The following is a 27,997-nucleotide window of genomic DNA, read 5'->3' as shown; positions in this document are numbered from 1 at the left end:
GCTGGGTGTTTGCCGCCAGTTATGTGAAGGGTTAAAAGGCTGTGTCAGTTCCGTCAGGCACTCAGTAGCCGCCGGGAATCCAGTGAAGGAGGGTAACAGTTAACTATTGTACTTGTGCTCACCGTTATTCACGCTTACCAGATAATACGGGCTTGATACGATTGATATCAGGCGGCGTGTGTGATAAGAGAGCCAGTGTGGAGGACGACGTTTGAATTTATCTTACTTTACTACTCAAGCAACCATGGCTGTCGGAATCACCTGCTGGACGGTTTTCGTCTTATTAGGTACGTACGTGACTTGTAATTATCCAAAGAAAGCTCTAAGCCAGTATGGCTCTACAGCATTGTTTATGGTATTGAATATTAAAGTTTAGGATGCCAATACGAAAGTAGAGCGCCATGCTATTGTTGAGGACTGGTTGAGTAATTCAGTTTCACCGAGAACATCATTGAGAGACATATAGCACTCTGGAGAATCAGGAGAGCAAAATTTCTGATTTACCTTTGAACCGAAGATATTCTACCAGGTAATGAATAACCATAAGCAAAAAGTGAGGTATGAGGCTATTGGTGAAACTAGACTACACACACACTAGAAATTAGAAAGCAGGAGAAATTTTCAAATGCTTGAAGAGCAGACTGAATCACAGAAAATAACAAGGGTAGCTGTAACAGATAGTAATAACAACGGTAGCAATAACAACAGTAATAATATGCAGGCGATGAGTCACAATAACGTGGCTAAAGTAAGTTGACCAGACCACACACTAGAAGGTGAAAGGACGACGACGTTTCGGTCCATCCTGGACCATTCTCAAGTCGATGAGAATGGACTACTGGTCAACAGTAGTAATAATTGTAGTAGCTACGTCACAGTTAGGCTACTTTACAATTTGTCTATTAATTGGGCATAAGTAAAAAAATTAATAGTATTAAATTGCGAATTAACTTCTCAACAAACTCAATTTCAAGTCATGAAATGTCAGGGAGACAGTCATAGAGAGGTGAGGGTGAGAAGAATAGACTATATACACACTATCACAGCCCGTTTTCACGATATACCATTATGTAAATAAAACAAGTCAACTATGTAGCCTAATCAGATGCGTACGATGCATAAAAAACTTCAGTATTACGGGCCAATCCTCCTCATTCAGGCCCTGAACCTATTATGTGGCTCTGAAATCCTATCCGCCACCGCCCCACACCAATGTAAGGGATCCAAAATTACCTAATTGAACTAAATTACCAAGGTCAACGCTGATAGTATCCGGAAATGGATTAATACAGTATTCTGCTGTTTCAATAGCATTTCATCACTATTCCGGTTGTACCAGTGTTAATCTTGTGTTTTCCTGTTACATGAGGCTGTTTGATTATCAAGGTGAGTAATATAAGCTGTAAGGTCACAACCAGCGCTGGTGCGGTGGCATTAGTGACTCACCCTTTACTACCACCACCTGCACTGACGGCACACCTGAAATATTAATGTAAATGGCACAGTCACTATTAATTTTCCCGTTTTTCTACATGTACGTTAAAAGATTATCCATAATAAATTTTCCCGAATATAAATAATAATGATAAAATATTCATACATATTTCAAATGACCTACTGACCTTGCCAATGTGTCAGGGAACCGTTCCATCATGAGGGTGTTCCAGTGTGCCTTGTGTTGTATTGAGGCATCATTTGTTCCACCCAGACGCCACAAACAGAGTCAGATGTTACAACCCTCCATTACTGGCCTGTGTTGTGCCCTTTTCACCCACCGTCACGACCTGTTGGTACAAGCGACGCCTCTTCTCATAGAATTCATAAAGCTTTAACACGGAAGTATTATTTACTATAACTCCGCATCCAAATGCAAGTTTTGGAGGAGATAAACGTAGATCAGGTTTTGTTATGAGACTTGAGTTGAGGGTAGAAACTAATTGCTAGTGGAAGTTCAGTTTTATAATCTAGTTGGCAAAAATTCTCTGCTTATCATGTCTAGCCTACCTTTTCTCACGATGAGAAATCTCTGACGGATTATTAAGCCCACCACAAGATCTTACTAACAAATCATTAAGTATACCTGTATATAGCTTAGGACAAAACTCTCTCGGTAGAATCCTTGGTGAATCAGATACCTTTGGTATCGTTCGCCTTATGTGCGTTTGTTCTCGTATTGGCATCTTTAGTGATATTTAGCACCTTCTGAATATCCCGCACATTTGATGATAATACATTGCCTTCCCGGTTTGGTGCCTTCTTTTGATAATTACTTACTTAGGTCAAAATTAAACCAGCAGTTTATATACACCAAAAAGAGGTTTATTTTAGTGTTGAGCTTAAGGCCTGTCAACTGCACGAGGGATATTAACACCGTGACATGTAACTGCACTAGTTACTAACCAACCAGCAAGAATATTTTAATCCTGAACATAGTCCAAAACTCCCAGTGCATCTACACCGAGTAGTGGGGTACACAACTGTATTAAAAAACCAAGAGCGAGGGAATATATGCTTCTTAATTATGGTAAGTACTTAATTATGGTATTATGAAGTACTTACCTATATATAAATCCATTAATATAATATTTATCCTCTAGGTGTATCGCAGAACTGTTTTGCAGAGGAGGCCAACGTTGCCTACCATTTGCGACATTTTCTGGGCGTTCGCCACCCTGAGGCCCCCAGCAACAAGCCCTTGACGGAAGCCCGGGACTATATTAAGGAACAGTTCAAGCAGTACGGCCTCGACCTCGAAATTAACCAGTTTACCACAGATATTTACACCAATTCACAGGAAAACTCGGTATGAACATTTGAACCCTTGATACCAAAACAGGGTAGACGCGTGTGTGTGTTTTGTGCCACTTCAGGAAGATTCGTGAATGAATGTGTGTGTGTGTGTGTGTGTGTGTGTGTGTGTGTGTGTGTGTGTGTGTGTGTGTGTGTGTGTGTGTGTGTGTGTGTGTGTGTGTGTGTGTGTTAAATTATCTTCTTTGTCTGCTTTTTCATAGATTGTTAGTTTCCAGTTTGACGTGCGATGCCCACCATCTTTTTTTTCTTCTACCTTGTTATTTTAAGTACATAAGTACATGGGTAAACTACAAAATGTTATTGACGTATTAGAGGCAACTCCTATTTATACTCGACCCAATTCACACAAACATGTTTAACATACGTTGGTGACAATCCTGTGATCCCTTATCTATTACATAACACCCTCCCAGCTGAGCGAAATTATTGACTCCTACTTATACCCTCATGTATCCATTCTGCTTCAGCAGGTTCACCTGTCACTGTTTTTCCTGTAATTTAGGGCTCTGAGTTACTGTAATTCTTCACTCATTTTAGCTAGTTTCTCTCCAATTTCTTCATTTTATTTATCTGTCTCTCATAGTTGTCTCTTATTTGTTCCAACTCTCTCTTCCGATGATTGATGAAGATTAAGCCACCCAAAAGGTGGCACGGGCATGAAAAGCCCGTAAGTGGTGGCCCTTTTGAGCCGTTACCAGTATCAAGAGCTGATACTGGAGATCTGTGGAGGTGCGACTGCACCCTGCGTGACGGGAGATGTCTCCCGTGCTCTCTCTCTTCCGAGGCTTCCTTATGCTTATACATCTGTTCCTTCAGATCTTCCTCACTCCTGTTTCCACACAAACTTTGGCTCACTTTACTATCTCAGCAAAGTTAACTTTACCTGTGAGCTCCCTAGGATCGAGAAAATGTTCACCACTTTTTGTGCCTTATTTAAATGAATGCGTAAAATAATGTTATAATTCTAGAAAATTCAGTCAGTTATTTATTTTTAGGTTGTATTTTGCTCTTTCGTCAACCATAATGTTAGAATCACAATCTTCACGTTGTCAAAGGCAAGTGGTATGCATCACATGGAGGGGCTGGAGAGTATTAGATGACTAATAGGGTAGTAATGACCTTCATCCTTCCCAATATATTATTCTGGGATGCATTTCATTTCATACATTATTTATTTATGAAGGGCACTATGTTGTTTATGGGTCTTTTATAAGCTTAAGATAAGTAATATAATTTGAGCGTAACGTAGTTTAATTGTATGGCTAGTCGAGCTTCATCCTCAATGCCAAAACGTACGAATAATTCTACTGCGATTTCCAGGTCGCCGGAGAAAACATAGTGGGGGTAGCTAGAGGCCATGCAGGAGGTCCTGTGCTCTTAGTGGGAGCAGACTACGACTCCAACCTGGAACAGTCTCCTCTTGAGAACAACGGGGCCGGGGTGGCGGCCATGTTGGAGGTCGCTAGGAGCTACATGGCGGTCACCAGACAACAATATCGGCGAGCCAGCACCGTTCTCTTCGTCGCCTTCGATCTCAATACAAAAGAATATGTAAGTTTTATTAAATATTACAATTTAGAAGGGAATTGAAAAGACTAGCTTAAAATATAATTTATGCTTTACTTCAAGAGTTAAACTGTGCGAGTGTTACCTTACCTTGCGATGATTTCGGGGCTTAGAGTCCCCGCGGGTCGGTCCTCGACCAGACCTCCTTGTAAGGTGACCAAGTGTAAGACAAAGTACATTATGGGTGTGTCAAGGTGTTGCGCCTCCCCCCCCCCCCCAGACCACCACACACCTTGTTACTGTGCCAGAGTAATTAATAAGTCAACCCCAACAGGAGAACACCCGCGTTCGCTACGGACCTCCGGGTTCCTACCACTTCCTCCACCAGTGGCTGTGGCCCTTCATCAACCAGTCGGTGGACAACTTTGCTGGAGCCATCATCCTCGACTCTATAACCCGCTTCAGTACCGAGAACAGCAGTCAGCATCTTCCTCGAGGCTTTGAGACGGTAATATTACATATACCTCAGTGCTCCTGCTTCTTGCATAATGCTATGAGTGGAATGATAAAATAATAAGTTAAATTTTAAAACATTTGAGCCAATGATACATTTGTCAGGTTTTGGCATTTCATAGGATACAATGCTTGCCATAGTGTTCCAAAGTTTTTGAACTGTTCTTCTCGCCATTCGAAAGACAACTTTAAGGTAACAGCGTCAATCTCACTCTCCAAAATTGAATACAAATTAATTGTTCATATTTAAGGAGGTTTTCAGTGACACCTGAGCCTTGCAGGTGAATTTGACCCACCATTTAAAATACCATCATCAACTCAAGTTCAAGTATGTTTATTGAGACAAGAAAAAATACATCTCAAAGGGACAGAGTAGTTTAAGCTATTTCTACCCCCCCCCCCCCCCCGTCATCAACTCATAAGCTTTGTGCTGGCGTGCACTTGGGGGTCACTAGTACAACGTCATTAGCGTTTACAAGATGTTGTAACAACTTCACTACTACAGGCATTCCGGGAGGCGAACCAGGAGATCAGAACCAGAGGTAAGAAAGGTGACTTTCTGGCTCTCTTCTCCACCGGGTCATCGGCCGCCCAGCACCTCGCCCGGACCATCATAGCCAACTACAATGAGGTGAGCCGTCGTCTGTTGAGTGTACGGAGGGAGGAAGAGGCAGTATATAGTGTGTTCGGTTGAAAGTCAATTTGTTAATAATTGCCGGTTGCTTTCTATTTCCCGTACCACAATGGCATAAGAACAACTAACCATTATAAGGCTAAGGCATTAAAAAATGATCTCTTTAATGAATTTTAACGAATTATTTTTGTCTAAAATTACTAAATCACTGATTTGTCAGTCTTTTCACTATTTACAGAACATTTTGCAAGGACTTGTCCTCTTCGGTGATGATCTCTGTATATATTTATATCGTTCGGGCAATTATATAAATTCACATGATGGTTATCCTGACACCTAGTCTATAAGCTAATAACCAAATCAAATCTATTTTTTTATTTATTTACACCTTGCATAACCCATTGTACCTTAACAAGAAGGTGTAATGAGTTATGCAAGTGCTGATTTTGGCGAGTGAGTGGTACATTGTTACAGAGGCACTAACACATAGCAGTACTCCCTTTGCCTTCGCCAGGATCCTAAAACCCCATAAACATTCATCTCCTCACCAATGCTTTCCCTTCGTCAGGACCCCAAGGCGAGCAAGCTACGGTTGCAGGAGCTGCGGGTCCTGACCAACCGAAGTGTGGGCGACTCACTCCACATGTTCAACCACCAGGCACAGTTCCACTTCTGGACCTTCCAGCCCTCAGACGAACCCATGTCCCTGCCAGCCGTCCTCCTCACAGACACAGGTACTCACAGACACGGGTCAGTGTAGACACAAGTCAGTGTACCCTTTCAACTTTTCATTAATCCACAAAGTAGTAATTTATGTTGTTTTTAGACCAGTTAATTATTCACGTATTAAACAGGAAATATATCTTCCATAACTTTTTGACACTTTTTGACATGAATAAATAATACATAAAATGCATTCGGTATTTTCTATAAATATACTTTGATAATATAATTTCTTACTGAATATTCTGAGGATAAATATACCTGTTGGTTAGTCAGTAAGCTATTGTCTCAGTTTTAATAACCCTCCAGAAATCGCCAGGCCATAGTCCAATACTAAACTGTTAAAAGTTAATGTTCTACTGTATATACTTGCTGGTTGGTCTGTAAGCTATTTTCACAGCCTCAATAACCCTCCAGAAATTGATAGGCTTTAAGGCCATCACCAAAGTAGTAAGCGAAATAACTCAGGAAAGAGAACTGGACCAATGTGTGAGAGCATTGTTGCAGATGTGTACCGGAAGTCAGGAGAAGTGTGCGAGGAGGACTGTTCTGTGGAAGTCTTCCTGACCCAGACCCGCCAGGATGCGCTAGGCCTCGTCTCCACCACGCTCACCAACGCTCTTCTCCAACTTCAAACTGCTGGCGGTGAGTGGTGACTTCTTTTTTAATAAGTAATAGTAGTAGGTATTAGGCATCCCTCAGTCTCAGGAGACTATGGAGTTGCGCTCTGGTTGTCGGTCTGGAGTAGCCTCTCCAGGGCATAAAGCAGGATAGGTTGATATGGGGGGAGAAGCTGTCACCCATGCAGCAGGTCCCTCCTCTCCACGGCGCCGAAATTCTCCAATGGAAAGGCAAACGCCAATGCGATTAGTTCCAGCGCCGTCGCAAGAACTGTCAGAACGAGGTCGAAGGCAACAACGAACTGCCCTAGGGGCTCCAGCTCTGGTAATAACTTATGTAATTATTGCACTCATTAGCTTTAGTAGTAATTACAGTGACAGTTGGAAGTGCAGTGTCATTAGTAGTGGTAAATACAATATTAATTTAAATAAAAACTTAAAATCAAAGCCATTATTAGGAGAAAGCGCTAAGCCATTACGACTATATATAGCACTTGGAAGGGGTCAGGATAAGGATTTGGGATGGGACGGGGTGAAGGAATGGTGCCCAATCACTTGGACGGTCGGGGATTGACCTGTAGATAGCGAGACCGTCGCTATACCGTTCAATCCCTGGACGATATAGCGGGGTACAAAGGCATGGAAATGTAAAGTAACAGCAAAATATAATTATAATACAGTGTAGCAGATGTAGTTATTAGAACCAGGGGAACAAAATCCTTGTCATGAGTGATTTAAACCACCCATAAATTGAATGAACATAAAAAAAATATCCATGGAAACAAAGAGACGTGAAGCACTTTACTAGTTGAGTCCAAAGACAAACCTTTACTAATACAACATATCAAGGAGGCAACTGGGCTTAGAGAAGGTGATACTCCTTCATGGTTAGATCTCATCTTCAGCTAGAAGAAAATATATCATACATGTGCGGCTCTAGGTAATATCTTGTGTATACATCCACAGGTGGCAGCACTGGCCTGACGGTGGCGCCCGCATTTGTCGTGTCGACCCTGGTGGCCTCCATCCTCGTCCTCTTCAATTGGTGAATTTTCCAGTGAGTGTTGCTCGACAGAGTGTTTCTTGAGCTTCTACTCTTTAAGTGTAAGGGGCTCATTTTACAACGTGCTCTAGTGAGAGCTAAGCCACAGAATGCTAATTTAATAATTGCTTAGCCTACGAGTGTTCAAACAACGAGTCTCTCTCAGGTGTAGGCTTCTGCAGTGACTGCTGTCTAGAGGAGTGAGTGTTCCCTCAGTGAACGCTCCTCCAGGGAGTACTGCGCCAGTGACGCAGCTAAGGTGACTACTGCTGCGCCAGCGACTGCTTCTCCAGTGACTGCTGCTCCAGTGACTGCTTCTCCAGTGACTGCTTCTCCAGTGACTCCATTGACTGCTGCTCCATTACTGCTGCCTTAGGCTTCGACAGTAACTTCCTTCCGTAAAGTGAAATCTTTCCATCTTTTCGCAACTGATAACGAAGACGTAACAGCAGAAAATGAGTTCCTAAATATAGAAATGGAAACTACAACACTGTGATGCATTATATTAGAGAAAAGTTTTGAATGTTGACAGTGTTGCAGATCAAATTTACAAAGAATATTATAGTGATTGTATAGTTCATTTCATATGCGTGACATTACATAAATTAGCATTATGCCAGTAGCACCATCTTCTTGGAGTTATCTGATATCTTGATGGAAAAAAAGTTTGGAATGCAGTTGTGAAAGTTAATTGGTATAATGGCTGTGTGTGTGTGTGTGTGTGTGTACTCACCTAGTTGTGCTTGCGGGGGTTGAGCTCTGGTTCTTTGGTCCTGCCTCTCAACCGTCAATCAACAGGTGTACAGGTTCCTGAGCCCATTGGGCTCTATCATATCTACACTTGAAAATGTGTATGGAGTCAGCCTCCACCACATTACTTCCTGTGTGTGTGTGTGTGTGTGTGTGTGTGTGTGTAACTACTATACACATGGGGAACATTTCATCACCCCCACATCTGTATATTATAACCTCATGTGCCATGTTTTATTAATAAATTAATAAGAATTATTGATGTTTATTTTGTATCCTCGTGTCGAGAGAAATTTGGGTTTTCAGTTTGATACACCAGTGAATCCTGTTACATATCGCTGTGATTTATAGTCCATTATATGTTGTATTTTGGGGATTTTGATATCAAAGCCCGATGAATTATCCGAGAAGACAGACTTTGTATACATGTGTAAACTTCATTTGAAGCAATCTAATGATCCCACTCCCTCTATTTTACCCGGTAATTTGTTTCAAGAATCTACAATCCTGTTTCCAAACCAGCATTTACCAAATCTTTTCTAAATCTAAACTCATCCAATTTGTTTCATTAATTTGTTTTTGAGTGCGTGTGTGTAAATATTTAAAAAAACATATTGATTCCCCCATTGGTATACCTTTTTATTCATGTTCATACTTCAGTTATATTGCCCCCCTTCTGCGCCTTTCTAAAGAATGCATATTAAGCTTCGTTAATCTGCTTTTATAAATGAGGCTTCGAATTTCTGAGGTTAACTGCCAATGTTAATATCACCTGCAGTCGTTTAAGGGTTCAAAACAATCCCCAACGAGTCCAATGAAACATATTACTTCGGCTTCCAAAACATACGTAGCTAAACACAGGTTATATTCATTTAGCTTGATTTTTTCACAATATCACAAATATGTATGAAACATACAAGGAAAAAATATCAATCAACATTCGAAACATATTTCCCGCGCAAAGTATCACTCCGACACGAACACCTGTCACCAAGCAGTGGGCTTCCTGCCCTGGACGAGGGAAGGTGTGGTTTCGCGTTGCTCCGCACTTTCTCATAGCTTCCATCTTTCCAGCAAGCACCCCGGATTATTGTCGCTAACGTAAGTTACGGAAGTGATTCTGTTTGCTAAATAATATAAGAATTAAGGAAAATATAACAAAATTAACTGTACTAGGCAATCCCTGACCCGATTAAGCCCTTTTTACCCCCCCCCCCCACCCACACACCGACAATATATATATATATATCAGCTCTCCACGTCTACTTCAATTACGGGCTATTCATGCCCATGCTACCTCTTCAGTGGCTTAATCTTCACCATTCATCAGTCTACTTCATTTATTGGCTATTCATGCCCGTGCCTCCTTTTGAGTGGCTTAGTCTTCTTGGTTTACTTCGTTAATTACCACTTAACGGGCTACCCAACCATACCCTTGTCGTCTCTTGGGTAACTTAGTCTTCATAAATCAATCAATCAATCGTCTACTTCACTTCCAGCCATGTTCTATATTCAATGTTGACTTCCCATGTCTCTCGCCTCCAATTCACATCACCCCTCACTTGTTAATGTGGCCGTAAGCATCACTTCAGGCAATTGTAACGGTCTCTCTTTGTCAACACCTTCCTCAAGTATATATAAAGGAAAGTGTTCGTTCTATCGAAGCATTACGGGCTCACCATAGCCCGTGCTACATGGACATTTCGTTCTGAGTAACTAAATCTAAAACAACAACTGTTCTATCGAGTCAGTTTAACATTTAAATTGGCCAGGTCGGAGGTACAGGCGTCAGTCAGACAATATTTGGTAACCGTTTCATTACAGATAACATAACATGTTATCCGTCATTACGGATAACATAGTGCTTTAGAAAGATTATAAGGAACCTGGAAGATTGTGATCAGAGTAACTTATTCAATGATCATAGTAACTTACACGAATTATCAGAGACGCGGACTCTGGTATATTTATTTGCTAATAAATAAATACAAATTATAACCAGTTCAATAGTATTTACATTTTGTAACAATTGGATGTTTAATTTAATAATAGTTAAAGATTATATTTGAGAAATTTGTTTTATTGCTTAGCGAGTCATGTGGTGTATGAAAATATATACAAAATACATTAATAATTTATAAGATTTATTATTATTCAAATTTCTTACAAGTTTAAATACACATTTATTTTGGTTTTGATAATCTGAAATATTTTAAAAAAATTTATGAAAAGTAGGTTTACAAGGATTCAAATTTCAGTATTTTGAATGCAAAATTAAAAATAATAGCTAATGCCAGTAAATGGTTTGATGTTGACCAGACCACACACTAGAATTTGAAGGGACGACGACGTTTCGGTCCGTCCTGGACCATTCTCAAGTCGATTGAGAATGGTCCTCATTCTCAATCGACTTGAGAATGGTCCAGGACGGACCGAAACGTCGTCGTCCCTTCAAATTCTAGTGTGTGGTCTGGTCAACATACTTCAGCCACGTTATTGTGACTCATCGCCTGCAAATGGTTTGATGTTGAGCATAGGACCTGTCAACCTCGGGAAGGTTATTAAAGCCACTACAATATCTTACTAATTACATCCAGTATAGTCTTGCACGTAGCTAAGATTAATTAAGATTAAGCTACCCAAGAGGTGGCACGGGCATGAATAGCCCGTAGCTAAAATTAAATTAATGAACATAGATAAGGTTCACCCGTGTATACATATGTAAATAGGGGTACCACCTCTGATGCATTTGTAGGGGACCCATAGCCTCGGAGAAGGGAATAAAGAGCATTCAGATAAAAACTCACCGTTTGACTCTAAATACGTAGTATTTGCTTCTCCTACCACCCCCTATTTATATATATAAATGTGGTAATATTCAACACAAATATTTTATTACATTAATAAAAATCTGATGACAGGATCATGATTCATTACTTAATTTAAGAGGTTTTGGTATAGTGAGAAAGCTTATGAACTATAATTGTAACTCGCTAACTAAATGGATACAAAACAATGAAATAAAGCGTTATAGTAGGACATTCAACACCAAAATACCAAACAAGTGACATCATTAACACATGGTGAAATCAAATACTATTTAGTAAGAACAAAAAAGATGGTTGAAAAAAAACACCATTAAAGTTGCGAAGATCTTGGTAACATAGTTCTAAACGAGTCGGAGCAATAATTCGTTATTGTTTTAGTAAATGCATATCAGAAGCCTCGGTAAAAAAAACAACATTGGGGGCTTGAGTAGTGAGTTTTGATGAGGGTGCCTGAGTTAATGAGGCTTCATGAGTCTTAGTGATGCTACATTTATCTCTATGGCATTTCTGAACTGGCCACGTGAGTCTAGAGTCTATAGTTATTATTACTATATTTATTTACAAAATTATCATACACTTTTACCTATTCGGAGTAATTCGATTAGGTCTTATTGCAGTAAGAATGCTGCTTATATTCACTGCCACACAGGACAGAGGCTCATACATAAGACAATAGGTCTTAATTGTAGATTTGAACACCCATTTAATACCTTTTTTTTAACACATTTAGGTACATCTGCATTTGTGCAGCTGCTCTAGACTATATAAACAGGAGTACAGCGTGTCAAAAAACTAGCTACGTGATGCTAAAAATCCCCATCACACAGGATTACGTAGATAGTTTTATAACACAGGACAGATATTGATTCATTCGAGATGCCGCAGAAATTGCTAATATGGACAAGGAAATTTTTGATAACTTGTTACGATGTCTTCTAATATAACAGATTCAGTGAACTAGTTACGTAGTTGAGTGTACAGTAGTCAGTTACACCTCATATATGCGGGCCAGAGCGAAGAGCAGGGCTGTCACAAGAAGGGAAGGCAGGATACCCCTACTCGTTCCAGAATCTGTCATTAATAATAAGGTTGGCGTTAAGGTTCAGAACAAATATTAAATAATGCAAGAATGTTTGGAAACAAAGAGTGTATTTAAAATTTGGGTAAAACGTCAAACCTAATCTGACACAAAATAAGAATGTTCTTAAGAAACTAGTCAATATTTTTCCTTAATTTTATTACTTGTAGGATAGTAATCTGGGTAATTACTGATGTTGATAGCACCGTCCATGATGATTATTTTCGGATGCCAATTTTAATGTAAACTAGTCCAGTTAAAATGTAGTAATCAGTTAAATTTGTTCTTTAGTTTCATCGTACTGTACTTCAGCGTTAGACAAAAACTAACTAATGCGTTCATTATGATGCAAGGAGTGAAACAAACTGAGAGAAGACTATTGAAAATTATGGCTATAAAATATATATAAATGTAATAATTTCCCCTGTATTTTAATGTAAATTTATTCTCCAATTTTTGTAAATCGTTTATAGGTAAATAAGTATAACATTCAGGGTTTTTTTTCAAGATCTTGTTCTGTACTACTGAAACACTTGTTCACTAAGAATTGTAATGTATAATTGCCTTGTAAAACTTATGTATATGTAATTTATATTGTATTTTCTTAAAGAAAAAAAAATAAAAACTCATGGCTACACAGAATTATTATCATGGAGATTAATGATGATATGAAGGTGGGATGGGGTGAGAACAGGGAGATGAAGTGCGATGGACGCAGAGTAGTGAAGATCTGATAGGGCCAGAATGGTGAAGTGAAGGTCCGATGGAGTCAGGGTGAAGAGGTGCAAGTTGGATGGGGGGGGGGAGCATTAAGTACGTCACAACTGATTTTTGTCTTGAATCAGTGTAGAAGAAGCGGAAGCAATACGCAGTGGTGCCCGTGAGTAATGCAAACTTTGGCGGGTTATTGACGTATTATCGTATTAATGACGTTCTTTATGCATCGGTCTCTATAGGTTAGGTTAGTACATTTCTGGTTGGGGAAAACAGTTGCATTTTTTACGTAGCGGCAAATCAAGAGACCGCACTTTTTGTTTTTTTGCTGGGTTATTCCTAAGCCTCTGGCTAGCGCCGCGTCGGAGGACCGGGCCGCGGGGACGCTAAGCTCTGAAATCATCGCAAGGTAAGATAGCCCGGTATTACTCGTTTCTCATTTCGGTCTTACTTGGGCGGTGAATGAGTGTTTTTTACTCGTATGTTCGCTTCAGTAAGATTGTGTCAAATGTATTTAACAACTTTTCATGCTATGTTAAATCTCAGTTGAAATCTTATTTGGTTTGTCGCTGCGCTGTGTTAGATAATGTTCCAGCGGTATGTCGATATGTCTCTAGTGCTGACATTTCCTCTCATCTTCTGGAGCCTGTAAGCCTATTTCCCGTGCACATGGGTATGCAAGGCTGGTGCATTGTAAGTACACTTCTGTTTTTCTATTGGTCCCTTTCCTCAAAATAAGTGGTTCGTAGTTGGTTGAATTCTAGTACTAACCTTCAGATCCTGATGTTGCAGCTGCAGTGTTACGGTCCCTGTACATTTTCAGCATAGCTCTATCTCTAATTATTTGCTTAATCTGTGCTAGACACTGGTATGTCTAAATTTTTTAGTTGCAAATTTTGCAGCTGCATCTACAGTGTCATTCCCTAGTATTCCTACGTGACTTGGCACGTAGGAATCCTCACGAGAAACCCGTGAATTACTGAGACGCCACGGTCACCACTCCGCCACAGCACCCACGAACAAATGCTGTTTCTGAATGAGGTCTGTGAGGAGAGGATTTGAAAGTGGGGGGGGGGGAATAGTGATGAAAGTGAAGAAGAAGGAAGAAAAGGATGAGGAAGAGGCAGGAGAAGATGAGGTTAAGGCAACTGACCAGTAACTGGGGATGCCTGACGGCGAATCAGGGTGCGTGTGAGACTCTTGACTGTGGCGTCCATGAAGTCTACTGTGTCCTGTGTGAGGAGTAGATTGATCGGGCAGCCTTTCTGGCAGCTGTCAGGGAGCGGCGGCCTCTTACGAAGACCCTCTGTAAGGAAAACAGAAAAGTATGACAGAATGTTGTATTGCTGCGTCTTGAAGTATTAGCCGTTAGTGACGGAATTCTATAAATATTGTAATAATTTAATGTAAAAATATAATGAAAGATAATGAATGAAGCTTTGCATCCTGGAATAAATGGACGCTTATAACTTGAAGGGAATTATATAGTACTAATTCAAATATACATAAATATAAATGTCTCGGTTCCAAAAATGACAAGACGACTGCTTACGGGTGTCAGTGATAAGAATAGCTGGCAGAGGCAGCTGGGTGGTGGTGTTGTCGATAGCATTGTCGATAGTGAAGGTCCAGAAGTGGATGGTGTCCTGCTTGGTCAGTTCTATGATGAGTTTGTTCAGTATTACAGAAGGCATGGTGATGTCCATGTCCTCTAGCCGATACATTGAAAGTTTTCTCTCCTACGGAGCAGATTAGAAAGCACCGGTTATATATCACTAAATGTAATTGTATATGTAGAATTTAAAATTTATGTAGACTCTCATACGGATATATAACATGTCTTCTTACGAAGAACGTCACTTTTCGCTCGTATGCGTTACATAAGGCCAAAAATTGTCGCACTAGATAATGGAAGCGACTCGCGAAAGTCACGTACTATCTCGTTTTCTGTCTTGGGTCCTCTGGTAGGTTAGGATACTTTCAATTTGTTTTCTTGACGTTCGGAAACCTTAGGAGGACGGACTGGATGATAAAGATCAATCCACCCAGGAGGTGGCACGGGCATGAATAGCCCATAAAGCCCCATGAGAAGCTGCTCGGTTTTAATATCAGTCTTTTTTAATATCAGTTAATATCAGGTTTTTTTTTACAGTCTCCGTGGTGTAGTGGTAAGACACTCGCCTGGCGTTCCGCGAGCGCTATGTCATGGGTTCGTATCCTGGCCGGGGAGGATTTACTGGGCGCAATTCCTTAACTGTAGCCTCTGTTTAACGCAACAGTAAAATGTGTACTTGGATGAAAAAACGATTCTTCGCGGCAGGGGATCGTATTCCAGGGACCATAGGATTAAGGACTTGCCCGAAACGCTACGCGTACTAGTGGCTGTACAAGAATGTAACAACTCTTGTATATATCTAAAAAAAAAAAAAAAAAAAAATATATAGAACCATAAAGTATGGCAGTGGTTGTATACTGAATCAAAAATGATGATTTTTTAAAAATTGGATTTTCGTTACTTTACGTTGTTGTTGTTATAGATTTAGCTACTCTGAACAAGTTCCAAGTAGCACGGGCTATGGTGAGCCCGTATCTTACCTGGCACAGGAGAGGGGCAAGTAGCACGGGCTATGGTGAGCCCGTAGTGGACTTACCTGGCATAGGAGCGGTGCTGTGCGTTACTTTACGTATCGTCAGAGAAGAAATCGTCGGCGCTAATAATGCCGTGAATACTACTAACCTTATTGTAGCTGCCAGAAAACTGGTCTTTGAGCATGTCAGCTTTTGTTCCTGACACCGTCAGCGCCGTCAAGAAGTTTCCCTTATAACCGCTCTCCACTATCCGCTTGTATGTCTCGGGGAACATCTGTAGTGAAGAAATAAAAAGTTTGTTGTGCATGGCGCTGCTTATTATTACTACTATCCCCTCTACTACACCTTACTTTGCTCCTCAGCTCTCTCTTGCCTATTTAATGCCTGTCTCTACTTCCTCATCACCACCCACCATTTGGTCACCACTTGGTCCGGGAGACATCTCCCGTCACGCAGGGTGCAGTTGCGCCTCCACAGATCTCCAGTATCATCTTTTGATACTGGTAATGGCTCGAAAGGGCCACCACTTACGGGCTATTCATGCCCGTGCCACCTCTTGGGTGGCTTAATCTTCATCAATCATCAATCAATTCCTCATCATAACCAAATTAGAAAGGTTAAATATCCCAAAAGGAATCCACAGGGAAATAGCAGTTAGGTTATATAGACTACGTCTAGGTTACAGATGCAACTGGGAGATTGGTGAACCCCGACAGAGAGCATGCATCTTCTGCCAAACTGTCACAGAAAAGCCATTACTTCACTATCTTCTGGAATGTGAAGCAACCAATGACCTTAGAAGAGCTTTAAGAGTTCCTGAATCATGCAGTGACCACCCTGAAGCCATCAACACAGCCACTCTCCTGGTCAACAAAGGTGTTCAGCAGCTGGACACCCTCATAAAGACTGTGAAGCAGTATCCTCCCCCGCGATAACAGCTTGATGGTTAAATGCAACCTCAGAATACTGAGAAAAAAAAATTGTACCACTTACGGGCTATTCATGCCCGTGCCACCTCTTGGGTGGCTTAATCTTTATCAATCAATCAATCTTCCTCATCACAATCGACTTGAGAATGGTCCAGGACGGACCGAAACGTCGTCGTCCCTTCACCTTCTATCCCAAAGCTATCCCAGCAGTAAATCCTATATCATTTTATATTTCTTCACTCATCTATATTAATTTAAGACTTGTATTTTGACCAATTTGTTTGATAAGGGTACGCACCTTATGGAAATCGTCATCGACAGTTTGGGAATTCTCGTTAAAGTTAACGTTCATGATGGAGTCTAGAATGAAGGCGCCCCCGAAGTTGGCCTCCGACTCGTTGAGGTACGGCCACAGGTAGTCGTGGACGAAGTGAAGTGCTCCTGGCTTGCCCGGGGAATGCTGAAATATACAGAGAAATCTCTGTTATGGAAGAGAAACGACCGCTGAAAATCTGGTGCCAGATTCACGGAGCAGTTACGCAAGTACTTACGAACGTGTCCATCTTTCCTCAATCTTTGACGGCTTTGGTTACATTTACTAAACAGTTTACAAGATTGAAAATATCCCAATCAACTGTTGTTATTGTTATAAACAGCCTCCTGGTGCTTCGGAGCTCATTAACTGTTTAATAATTGTAAACGCAGCCGCTAAAGATTGAGAAAAGATGTATAGGTTCGTAAGTGCTTCCATAACTGCTTCGTGAATCTGGCCCCTGCGCTCGACTATATTCGCTGGGCAGGGTTGATTATTTCTCTCTTTAGACACATGCTTAGGAAGGACTTTGTAACTTGAGTCTGTGATCTCTGATCACTGGGCTACCCGCACGAAAATGGATATTTGTCAGGAGAACTTCAGTTGCGAAATCCAAAAGGTTTGTAACATGGTTTGAAGTCCACTAACCATCTGATTCCCTTATACAGTATTGTGAAAGTCATGCATGATCTAAATTATTCAATAGAAAAGCCACTAACATATCAACATGCATTACAAAAAAGATAAAAATCTAAGAATTACTTATAAAATTAAAAAAAAAATAGTGCAGAAGGTGAACTTGCAAGACAACATTATGGAGAAGGAACCCAACCAAGACAACACAGTTGAGAAGGAACCCACCCAAGACAACACAGTTGAGAAGGAACCCACCCAAGACAACACAGTTGAGAAGGAACCCACCCAAGACAACACAGTTGAGAAGGAACCCACCCAAGACAACACAGTTGAGAAGGAACCCACCCAAGACAACACAGTTGAGAAGGAACCCACCCAAGACAACACAGTTGAGAAGGAACCCACCCAAGACAACACAGTTGAGAAGGAACTCACCCAAGACAACACAGTTGAGAAGGAACCCAACCAAGACAATAATAAGACACTCTCTGGGGATGATTATATCCAGTGCAGCAACACTGAGAACTTACTAAGCATCAGTGCACTATTTTTGTCCTATATATTTCATTGTTCTTATCTGGAGATATCTCGTAACAATAGTTATAAGCCACCTCTATACCTATTTCTAAAAAGGACCATTAGATTCAGACCTGTTCTCGCTAGCATCAGGTTTCTGTAAATGTTAAGAGATTCAATTGAATGTATTGAAGACTCCACTAGCTAGTGGAGCTAGACTCCACTAAATGGATACGATGAAAGGTGGAAGCACAGTACTGTCTGCGTCACCACATTGTATTCAACTTCAGTTAACCTGAAAATGGATTTTGAAACGTCTTTAATATATATTAGTCACATTTTTACATTGTAATAAGGATTGGTGTCCCATTGTTGGTCACAGGAAGCTTCTTAGGCGTATCCCTACAAACATTTCGCCCTTTCCGGGAATCGAACTCTGGGGTAAGTGGTTGTAAGTCGACTGACTGCCTTGATCACAGCTAGTCACCGTTTCCACTCAATTGTGTAATATTAATGTGGATTTAGGTGTGTGAAAACCAATAGAAGTTAAGACTGCGAAGATCTCGCTTCTTCCAAGTCGGCGTTCAATCCCCGACCGTCCAAGTGGTTGGGCACCATTTCTTTCCTCCGTCCTATCCCAAGCCTTTGTTCTCATATCCCTAACTAAGTGCTATATTGTCGTAGTGGCTTAGCGCTTTCTCCTGGTGATGATCTTACCTGTTGACTCAAAAAAAAAAATAGCTGAATGGGTTAAAGAAAGCAAGACTCCATTTACCCTCTGTGTAAAAAAAAGCTGAATGGGATAAAGAAAGCAAGACTGCATTTGCCCTCTGTGTCTAACCTGATGCTCCTTGGTGTTGAGATCAAAGGCCACAAATATTGTGGTGAAATTCTGTACGTATTGTCCAGACCAGCGAGAGTTGTGCATGAAGAGCCTCGCGGTCTCCAGCATGGCGGCCAACCCTGCCCCGTTGTTATACAAGGGGTCGTCCCAGCCGTTGGTGTCGTAGTCGGCCCCGACCAACAGCACTGCTCCCGACTTGTTGCTCTCCGCTTCCGCGATCGCGATGATGTTCACTCCTTCAACCTGCGCCAGTACACCAAAAACTTACTTTTATTGTTTTTTTATTCTAAGGAAGGAACTCAGTCTAAGGCCTGTAGAACTCAGGATTATCTCCTAATAGTATCTGAATACTCAAGACTTTTTAAATCAACTTGATTAATAGTACAGTATGTCCGTGTTATTATTTAACAGACGATTCAGGCACCCGAATAATAATTGCGTCAAAGTTGGAACGTGACCCTATCCTTCAATATGTATCATAAAATATATGGCAGTTAACTGCAGTTAAGGAGCCTCGTTATCTATCTTGAGGTTATCTTGAGATGATTTCGGGGCTTTTTTTTTATAGTGTCCCCGCGGCCCGGTCCTCGACCAGGCCTCCAACCCCAGGAAGCAGCCCGTGACAGCTGACTAACACCCAGGTACCTATTTTACTGCTAGGTAACAGGGGCATTGGGTGAAAGAAACTCTGCCCATTGTTTCTCGCCGGCGCCTGGGATCGAACCCAGGACCACAGGATCACAAGTCCCGCGTGCTGTCCTCTCGGCCGACCGGCTCCTCAGATGGGATTATTTTTCGTTATCAAGTTTCTTGTGTGGTTGCGATTTTAAACTTATCAAAATCATGATATTTAATGATAACCTGTGAAAATTGGGGGGGAACTTACGAGTTTTTCGTTGGAAGTTAAGCCAGTGGGGTCAGGATTGATTGTGGTGTTGAACTTGTGCTCGAAAACTTTGAATCCATAGTTGACAAAGCGTTCTTTAATATACTTTTGTGCGGCAAGCCGCCCGTTGCTAAATCTTTCATTGGGGAACCTCTGCGTGTCGAGGTGCTCGAGGTGGGACGCGATGTCCACATCGAACTGCATCTCGGCGCACACTATGGAAGCTCCTGCGGGAGGTGAAGGATATGTATATATATGCAATTGACGATCACTAAACACTGATCATTTGTATGCGGAAAAACCACAAAGAAATGGGGAAGAGAGATGAACGTTTCGGCCTGTTAAAGCCGTTGTCAACACCAGTCTGGTGTTGACAACGGCTTTAACAGGCCGAAACGTTCATCTCTCTTCCCCATTTCTTTGTGGGTTTTTCCGCATGTGTATATATATATATATATGGTGTTAAATATGACCGAAAAAGTAAGATTAATAATTCTAACACGAATTTTCTCAATATTTCTTATGCTTCTTTTTACTGTTTACTGTTAAGAAACATAAGAAATATTGAGAAAATTCGTGTTAGAATTATTAATCTTACTTTTTCGGTCACATTTAACAACATATGTTTACAAGAAAGACTGCTACCAAAATATACTAATATATATATATGGATAAAAGAGCATAACAAAATATAAACAAGATTTTAAATATAACACAAAACAATGATTTTAAATTGGGAGTTGAGAAACAGGGCTGTTGATTTATGGAACAAATTACCAGATAACATAATAGACAAAAGGATATCTGGATTGTTTCAAGCGTAGGTTACACATATGTAGTTTGGGGGAATATATAATTGGAGCTGCTTCGTATAGGCCAATTAGGCCCTTCTACCGTTCATGTATTACAATATCTCTTGTGACAGTGTTAGTTGCTAGGCTTCAGTGTAGTTAGAGATACCAGAGAGCGGTCGTGCCTCTACTCAAGACATTCATGAGGAAGTCCAACACTAAGTTTAAGATATATATATTCAGCGGCGAAGTACAGAACACTGGTACTGGAGAAGGAATATTACACAGGGGTACGAGGGATGAATTACTTGTTATAAGTAATTCAGTGTAAGTAATTACTTGTTATAAGTAATTCAGTATAAGTAATTACTTGTTATAAGTAATTCGGTTGTGGAGATCCCAGAGCGCTGATAACGGCGGCCAGAGGACCAAATATACACCTGACAACCATCGCAAACTTTTGTCAGTTAGACATTTATAATTGGGCAATACACAATGATCTCGGACGTAGGTTCGAATCCTCGTCACGGCCCTTGTGGATTTGTTCATAGTTGGGCAAGTTTACATCAGATTACGGTGCGGTAATTACATACAGTCGTCTTAACAGTAAAGCGAGTAGACATTATCCTTATATACCGTTCAATTGTGGTTTAAAGTAAAAGTATATTTGTCAATGGTTTATGAAAATTCAGACAACACAAGTAACTGGGAGGAGGAGGGAGGAGAGGGACAGAGAGAAAGAGAGGGAGGAGGGAGAGAGAGAGAAAGAGAGAGGGGGGAGAGAGAGAGAGAAGGGGAGCGGAGAGGGAGGGGAGGGAGAGAGAGAAAGAGAAAGAGAGAGAGAAAGAGAAGGGGAGGGGAGAGAGAGAGAGAGAGAGAGAGGGGGGGGAGAGAGGGAGGGGGCGGAGAGGGAGAGAGAGAGAGAAGGGGGAGGGTCGAGGTCCTATAGACACCAGCGTTATATAAGGGCGTTTTCCTACATATAAGGAAGAGAGAGCTAGCACAATTGTATATTTGTGTAGTATGTGTTCACCCACCCACCCTGCCCACCACACAACCAAACGTTATCACAGATACGTTATCAAGAATTATAGACTGTGTGTCATGAAGCTCACATCACAGGTCTTATCAGGCTAGTCAGTTACTCCCGCCCTGCCTCCGTCCCTCTCTGTCTAGGCTAGTACATGGGGAAGTGACAGTACCAAGATACAGGGAGGGGGCAGTACCATTATACAGGAGAAGGGGCTGTACCATGATACAGGGAAGGGGCTGTACCATGATACAGGAGAAGGGGCTGTACCATGATACAGGAGAAGGGGCTGTACCATGATACAGGAGAAGGGGCTGTACCATGATACAGGGAAGAGACAGTACCAAGATACAGGGAAGGGACAGTACCATGATACAGGGAAGGGACAGTACCATGATACAGGGAAGGGGCAGTACCAAAATACAGGGAAGGGACAGTACCAAGATACAGGGAAGGGACAGTACCAAAATACAGGGAAGGGACAGTACCAAGATACAGGGAAGGGACAGTACCATGATACAGGGAAGGGACAGTACCAAAATACAGGAGAAGGGACAGTACCATGATACAGGGAAGGGACAGTACCAAGATACAGGGAAGGGACAGTACCAAAATACAGGGAAGGGACAGTACCAAGATACAGGGAAGGAACAGTACCATGATACAGGGAAGGGGCAGTACCATGATACAGGGAAGGGACAGTACCAAGATACAGGGAAGGGGCAGTACCAAAATACAGGGAAGGGACAGTACCAAGATACAGGGAAGGGACAGTACCAAAATACAGGGAAGGGACAGTACCAAGATACAGGGAAGGGACAGTACCATGATACAGGGAAGGGACAGTACCAAAATACAGGAGAAGGGACAGTACCATGATACAGGGAAGGGACAGTACCAAAATACAGGAGAAGGGACAGTACCATGATACAGGGAAGGGACAGTACCAAAATACAGGGAAGGGACAGTACCAAGATACAGGGGAAGTAACAGTACCAAGATACAGGGGAAGTAACAGTACCAAAATACAGGGAAGGGACAATACCAATCCAAGGGAAAGCGGTAATACCGAGCCAAGGAGAAGGCCAATGCGTTAGTTTCGACAATTTGCTAACGTGAGGTTGTTGTAAGGAAATGTAAATTGTAAGTTGTTGTAAATGTTGTAAGTTGTATGACGGGCAGCAGGTCTGTTGAGTCTCTCGAGACGCCTCATGACAATACCCATCAACGTAGACTCATTAATTTGTCTTAACCCACACTGAGACACCATGTGTATCGGACTACTACTGAAAAATGTCACGCAGTTCAAGATGTGATGTCATGAAGATTCGAAAGGGCAATATATATAAAATGTGGAAGATGATACTGATATTTTCACTTTGAACAAGCCATCATGTAGGACAGATTGGAGGTGGTTTTTCACCCATAGGGTTATACGCCCATGGAACCGCCTACCCGCCGAAGCCGTAAAGGCCAAAATGCTGATGCATTTCAGAATCTAGCCAAAACAAAAATCAAGAAGAATAGGGTGGGAGAGGGTGGGACGGCTTTGACAAGCCGCTGGTTTCCTGTCCTCGTCGAAGCCACTAGAGAGATAATAGCCCTGAGGTAAGGGAGTTCGGCCTAATCTTGTGTTGTGTGGGGCTACACAGTGACTCAGCCTCCACCTCCACAAGGGAACACCCAGGGGGCTACACAGTGACTCAGCCCCCACCTCCACAAGGGAACACCCAGGGGGCTACACAGTGACTCAGCCCTCCACCCCCACAAGGGAGCACCCAGGGGGCTCTACGGAGACTCCACCCCCACACCCCCACACAAGTCACCGGCTCCCTGACCGTCTTACCTGCCGCCACCAGCAGCACCGCCAGTAACACCTTCATCTTGGTCCTTCCTCAATTGCTATCACTTGAGTCTTCAAGGCCTTGCTCGTCCTTCAGATGGTATTCAAGCACAAGGTGTAGCCGCCCCGGGGCGTGTACTAGCGGAAGGGTAAGCAGTTTGTCGCCACAACTAACCGCCGTCCTCACCAGCCTAGTGTCTCCACTCGAGTGAAAGAAACCCAGGAATCAGTGGCTCCCACGCCCAGCTTATCAACGATATCTCTCCCTAGTGCCTCTATCCGGGACGTTCTTATGACGTTATATGTACATATATATATATATATATATATATATATATATATATATATATATATATATATATATATATATATGTGTGTGTGTGTATTGTACATTGATGGTGAAACTTCCCAACTTGGCCAAGTAGGCTGGGTTCTTCGTACCCAACTTGGCTAAGTTCGCCAAGTGCTGTTCTTCGAGTCCAACTTTGCAGTTTTTTTATTTGTTTTTTCCTCTTGTAACTCTGCAGAATATTTCTATTTTATAATGATTCTTTGATATGTTGTTGATTATTGTTTTTACTTATGTTAAATAGTGCTATAACGATTAACGGCAGCTTAATGTTATATATATATATATATATATATATATATATATATATATATATATATATATATATATAATATATATATATATATATATATATATATATATATATATATATATATATATATATATATATACATATACATATACACGCCCACACCAGGAACTCCACGCCCACACCAATAACTCCACGCCCACATCAGGAAGCTGAAACATCAGTTTATATACGCTTGTGGGGTCCACAGCCCCAGTCTTCCGGCGCCCAAATGAATAAAATGTTTGTTTCCATGACAGTGTGGAATTCCGTCCCCGCGCCCAATTCTTGTGAAGAAACAGGAAACGGAAGAGACGGGATACTTGTGAAGAGCCAGGGTCCTTCTGAGGAAGGTGTGCGTGGACTGGAACCTTTCTACCATCTTCTGGGCCAGGCCGGCATGTCTTCCCCTTTCTGAAATAACAATAGAAGCAAACTTCAGACGAAGGTGAATAATAATAGTATTAAACTAACATTTCTCCGAGGTATCGATGACCTACTGAGAGGTATAGCTGCCAGTGTGCATGGAAACACACACACACACACACACACACACACACACACACACACACACACACACACACACACACACACACACACACACACACACACACAATTGACGGTTGAGAGGCGGGACCAAAGAGCCAGAGCTCAACCCCCGCAAGCACAATTAGGTGAGCACAATTAGGTGAGTACACACACACACACACACATACACACACACACACACACACACACACACACACACACACACACACACACACACACACACACACACACACACACACACCTCAGGTGGAAGCTGAGTGCCCAAATGAGCCACAGAGACATTAGAAAGAACTTTTTCAGTGTCAGAGTAGTTACTAAATAGAATGCATTAGGTAGTGATGTGGTGGAGGCTGACTTTTACACAGTTTCAAGTATAGACATGATAGAGCCCAGTAGGCTCAGGAATCTGAACATAAGTTGATTTGACAGTTGAGAGGCGGGACCAAAGAGCCAGAGCTCAACCCCCAACAAGTACAGCTAGGTGAGTACACAGCGTGGCATTAACACACACACACACAGACGTTAATCTGTGTGCGATAAGACGACAATGACACGTCATGGGCGAGTACACACAGATGCAGGCCCAAGCTATAGGGCTTGATTGTGTCACCCCTGTACCATGGTGGTGACACTCCATGATTGTGTCACTCGTGTACCATGGGGGTGACAGTATGATTGTCGCCCCTGTACCATGGGGGTGACACTCCTTAATTGTCACCCCTCTACTATGGGGATGACACCATGATTGTGTCACCCCTGTACCATGGGGGGTGACACTCCATGATTATGTCACCCCTGTACCATGGGGGTGACACTCCATGATTGTATCACCCCTGTACCATGGGGGGGGGGTGACACCCCTTGTAGACTCTACCTCCGGAGTACTGTACTCTAGCATCCGTTGTATACACTACTAGGAAACCTCTTACTAAGTACTGCCTCATAAACCCACTTTACGTCTTAAATATCAACATAATATTGTGCTGTATTTGAACACTAATTACTGAACCTCCACTATGCTGTTGTCTGTTATGTAAAAAATAGACTCAATCTGTATTCCTTCTGTTTATGCTGTCAAGTTAATATGTCCTGTTGTGATTTGTGCTGTGCCAATCATAATGTAATTATTATTATTTTATTTCTATTCCTGTACTTTAACTCATTATTTTTATCTCATTTAGTTTTATGTCTCAAGTGTTTTATTATGCCAGAAGCGCCCTGTACTCACCTATTTGTGCTTGTGGGGGTTGAGCTTTGGCTCTTTGGTCCCGCCTCTCAACCGTCAATCAACTGGTGTACAGATTCCTGAGCCTATACTGGGCTCTATCATATCTACATTTGAAACTGTATTTGTATACTGTATTTGAAACCTGTGTATTAGTGTCTTAGAGCATATCGTACTTGCTCTACCCATGAATCATACAATGTTCGTGTATGCTATGTATGTACTTTTGCTTAAATACAAATTATTATCATTATAAAATTAATATGATCGAAAATAGCAAAAAGGCAAAAATGTCTATCAAGAGTACAATTACAGAAAACGGAACTAATTTTCCCAGAAACTTAACTAGAATCATCTATCACACGTCGCTAGGAGAAAATGACTTTGGCTCCGGGGGAAAGGAAATACAGATAGTGCCAAATTATGTTTTTGCCAGGGAGAAATGCTCAATGCGTTAACAGTGAGCATGGCGCATGTTGGGGAAGGTGCAGCAGCAGCGAGCATGAGTCAGTGAGGGAGGTGCGAGGGGTCATAGGGGAAGGCTATCAACTGATTGACAAATTATCTTGGAATTTTTGAGAATTAGGCGTTCGTCATTGGGTGCCGGAAGTGCTGGTAGCCGGAGAGTAACGCTAGATTGGTTCTAGATTGTGCGATAAGGCGCGGTGTAATGTTCAATGGTCTCCTTTTATGGCGTTCATTGTATATGTATGTCCGTATGTATATTTAGTGCTACATATGAATTTGTTTAGGTTTCCAGGGTTGTGTGAGACTCTGATTAGGGTTCAGTGGAAGCCTCGAAAACCCTAGAGGATTCGGTTGAATCCCTGGTTTCAACGCTTTTGACCACGTGCTGGTGTAGTGGTGTGGATCGTTGCCTGAGTTCCCAGTGCATAGGTTCCAGTCCTCTGTGTGGCTCCTACTAATTTCCTCAATAATAATAATAATAATAATAATACACAAGGAAATCACAGTAACGTGATGTATTAGTGAGAACATCAGGTGGAGCAATTGATTTTCTTATTGATGTATGTTGGTATGATTTCTTTGTGTACAGTATCTGAAGGGAGTGTATGGTAGAGAACTCCTACACCCACACGTGAGAGTATGCAGGTAATTTGTGAAAACGAGATGGTATAAGCTCGGTGCCTCAAGACACCTAGTAGGTTTAGTCGGATCCCAGGTTTACTTATCATGGTGCTGTGGGGTCAGGCGTGTGCCTGGGTGCAACCCGTTCTCACACTAGGCTGTTTGAAGCAGCGGCCGTCCACCCCTAGACGCATTCATCAATTTTAACATAATGTGTAATAAACATTGGTTTGTTCTCATATATAAATTAATATTCTTATAAGAATTGTATGTGTAGTTTGGCCTAGGATAGGATAGGTTTGGTTAGGTTAGGTTAGGTTTGGTTAGGTTAGGTTAGGTTAGGTTAGGTGTTTAGGTTCTGTTGGTAATTATTTGTTTTTGAAGTTCGTGGGGTGAAAAAATTATAGAATTGTGGTTCGAACAGAGGACGTGAGCGAAGCACTTGTTCCGGAAGTGTTCGGACGTCATCAGTTGTGAGTCGTGTGTAAACCCCTTTTCATTCATAAACAGGAGGGAGGGAGTTTGGCGGCTGGATTAACGAGCTTGGATCTTTGTATGCGAGAACGGGTTGCTAGGTGTAACCCCAGGTCGCAAGTTCGAATCCCCTCATTGCTCAAATTGATTTTCTCAGTAATAATAATAATAACGTATTTATATACAAGTACATTCGTATGTGTGTGATGATAAAGTGGATAATTTGCAGGTAAACAATATACATTATATAAAGCCACAAAGCTGAACAGACACGACGTTCACTTAAGATTTATGTACAAGTTAATGGGGTAATACATAAACAAAGAGAAGTTAATATATTTGAATTAGTAAAGAGCTTTAACAAATGATTTAAACATTTGTGAATGATTAAAAGCTGCAGATTTTTGCGACAGTATATATTATTGT

General features: G+C 41.6%; 3 protein-coding genes across 4 annotated transcripts in view; 2 read left to right on the top strand and 1 right to left on the bottom strand.

Annotated features, from left to right (window-relative positions):
- The first annotated feature begins 36 nt into the window (after window positions 1-36).
- LOC123747344 (uncharacterized) lies at window positions 37-8,857 on the top strand. 2 transcript variants are annotated; one of them, XM_045729503.2, is made up of 9 exons: window positions 37-287; window positions 2,598-2,803; window positions 4,132-4,362; window positions 4,652-4,825; window positions 5,336-5,461; window positions 6,033-6,198; window positions 6,695-6,832; window positions 7,774-7,864; window positions 8,016-8,857. In XM_045729503.2, the coding sequence occupies exons 1-8, from the start codon at window positions 245-247 to the stop codon at window positions 7,854-7,856; spliced, it is 1,167 nt and encodes a 388-aa protein (XP_045585459.2). In that variant the 5' UTR covers window positions 37-244; the 3' UTR covers window positions 7,857-7,864; window positions 8,016-8,857. The 2 variants fall into 2 exon arrangements, with proteins under 2 accessions (XP_045585459.2, XP_045585458.2); XM_045729502.2 differs by having other exon boundaries at window positions 7,774-8,857.
- A 736-nt stretch (window positions 8,858-9,593) lies between these two features.
- Window positions 9,594-27,997, top strand: part of Uba4 (Ubiquitin-like activating enzyme 4) — a 78,346-nt gene continuing 59,942 nt past the window's right edge. Inside the window, exon 1 of the mRNA XM_069319884.1 lies at window positions 9,594-9,700. The gene's annotated coding sequence lies outside the window, so the exon portion shown is untranslated. The remainder of the gene's footprint in view (window positions 9,701-27,997) is intronic.
- LOC123747342 (uncharacterized) lies at window positions 11,472-23,859 on the bottom strand. The gene is made up of 8 exons (XM_045729501.2): window positions 23,600-23,859; window positions 19,933-20,159; window positions 19,044-19,289; window positions 17,036-17,197; window positions 15,957-16,082; window positions 14,772-14,958; window positions 14,373-14,525; window positions 11,472-12,498 (listed from the first exon to the last, which is right to left on the bottom strand). Exons 1-8 carry the CDS (start codon window positions 23,634-23,636, stop codon window positions 12,416-12,418), a joined length of 1,221 nt encoding a protein of 406 aa, XP_045585457.1. The 5' UTR covers window positions 23,637-23,859; the 3' UTR covers window positions 11,472-12,415.

The sequence above is a fragment of the Procambarus clarkii genome, chromosome 94, assembly GCF_040958095.1.
Source record: "Procambarus clarkii isolate CNS0578487 chromosome 94, FALCON_Pclarkii_2.0, whole genome shotgun sequence".
Lineage (NCBI taxonomy): Eukaryota > Metazoa > Arthropoda > Malacostraca > Decapoda > Cambaridae > Procambarus > Procambarus clarkii.
The sequence above is the reverse complement of the archived record's forward strand: the minus strand, read 5'-3'. Positions and strand labels throughout refer to the sequence as shown.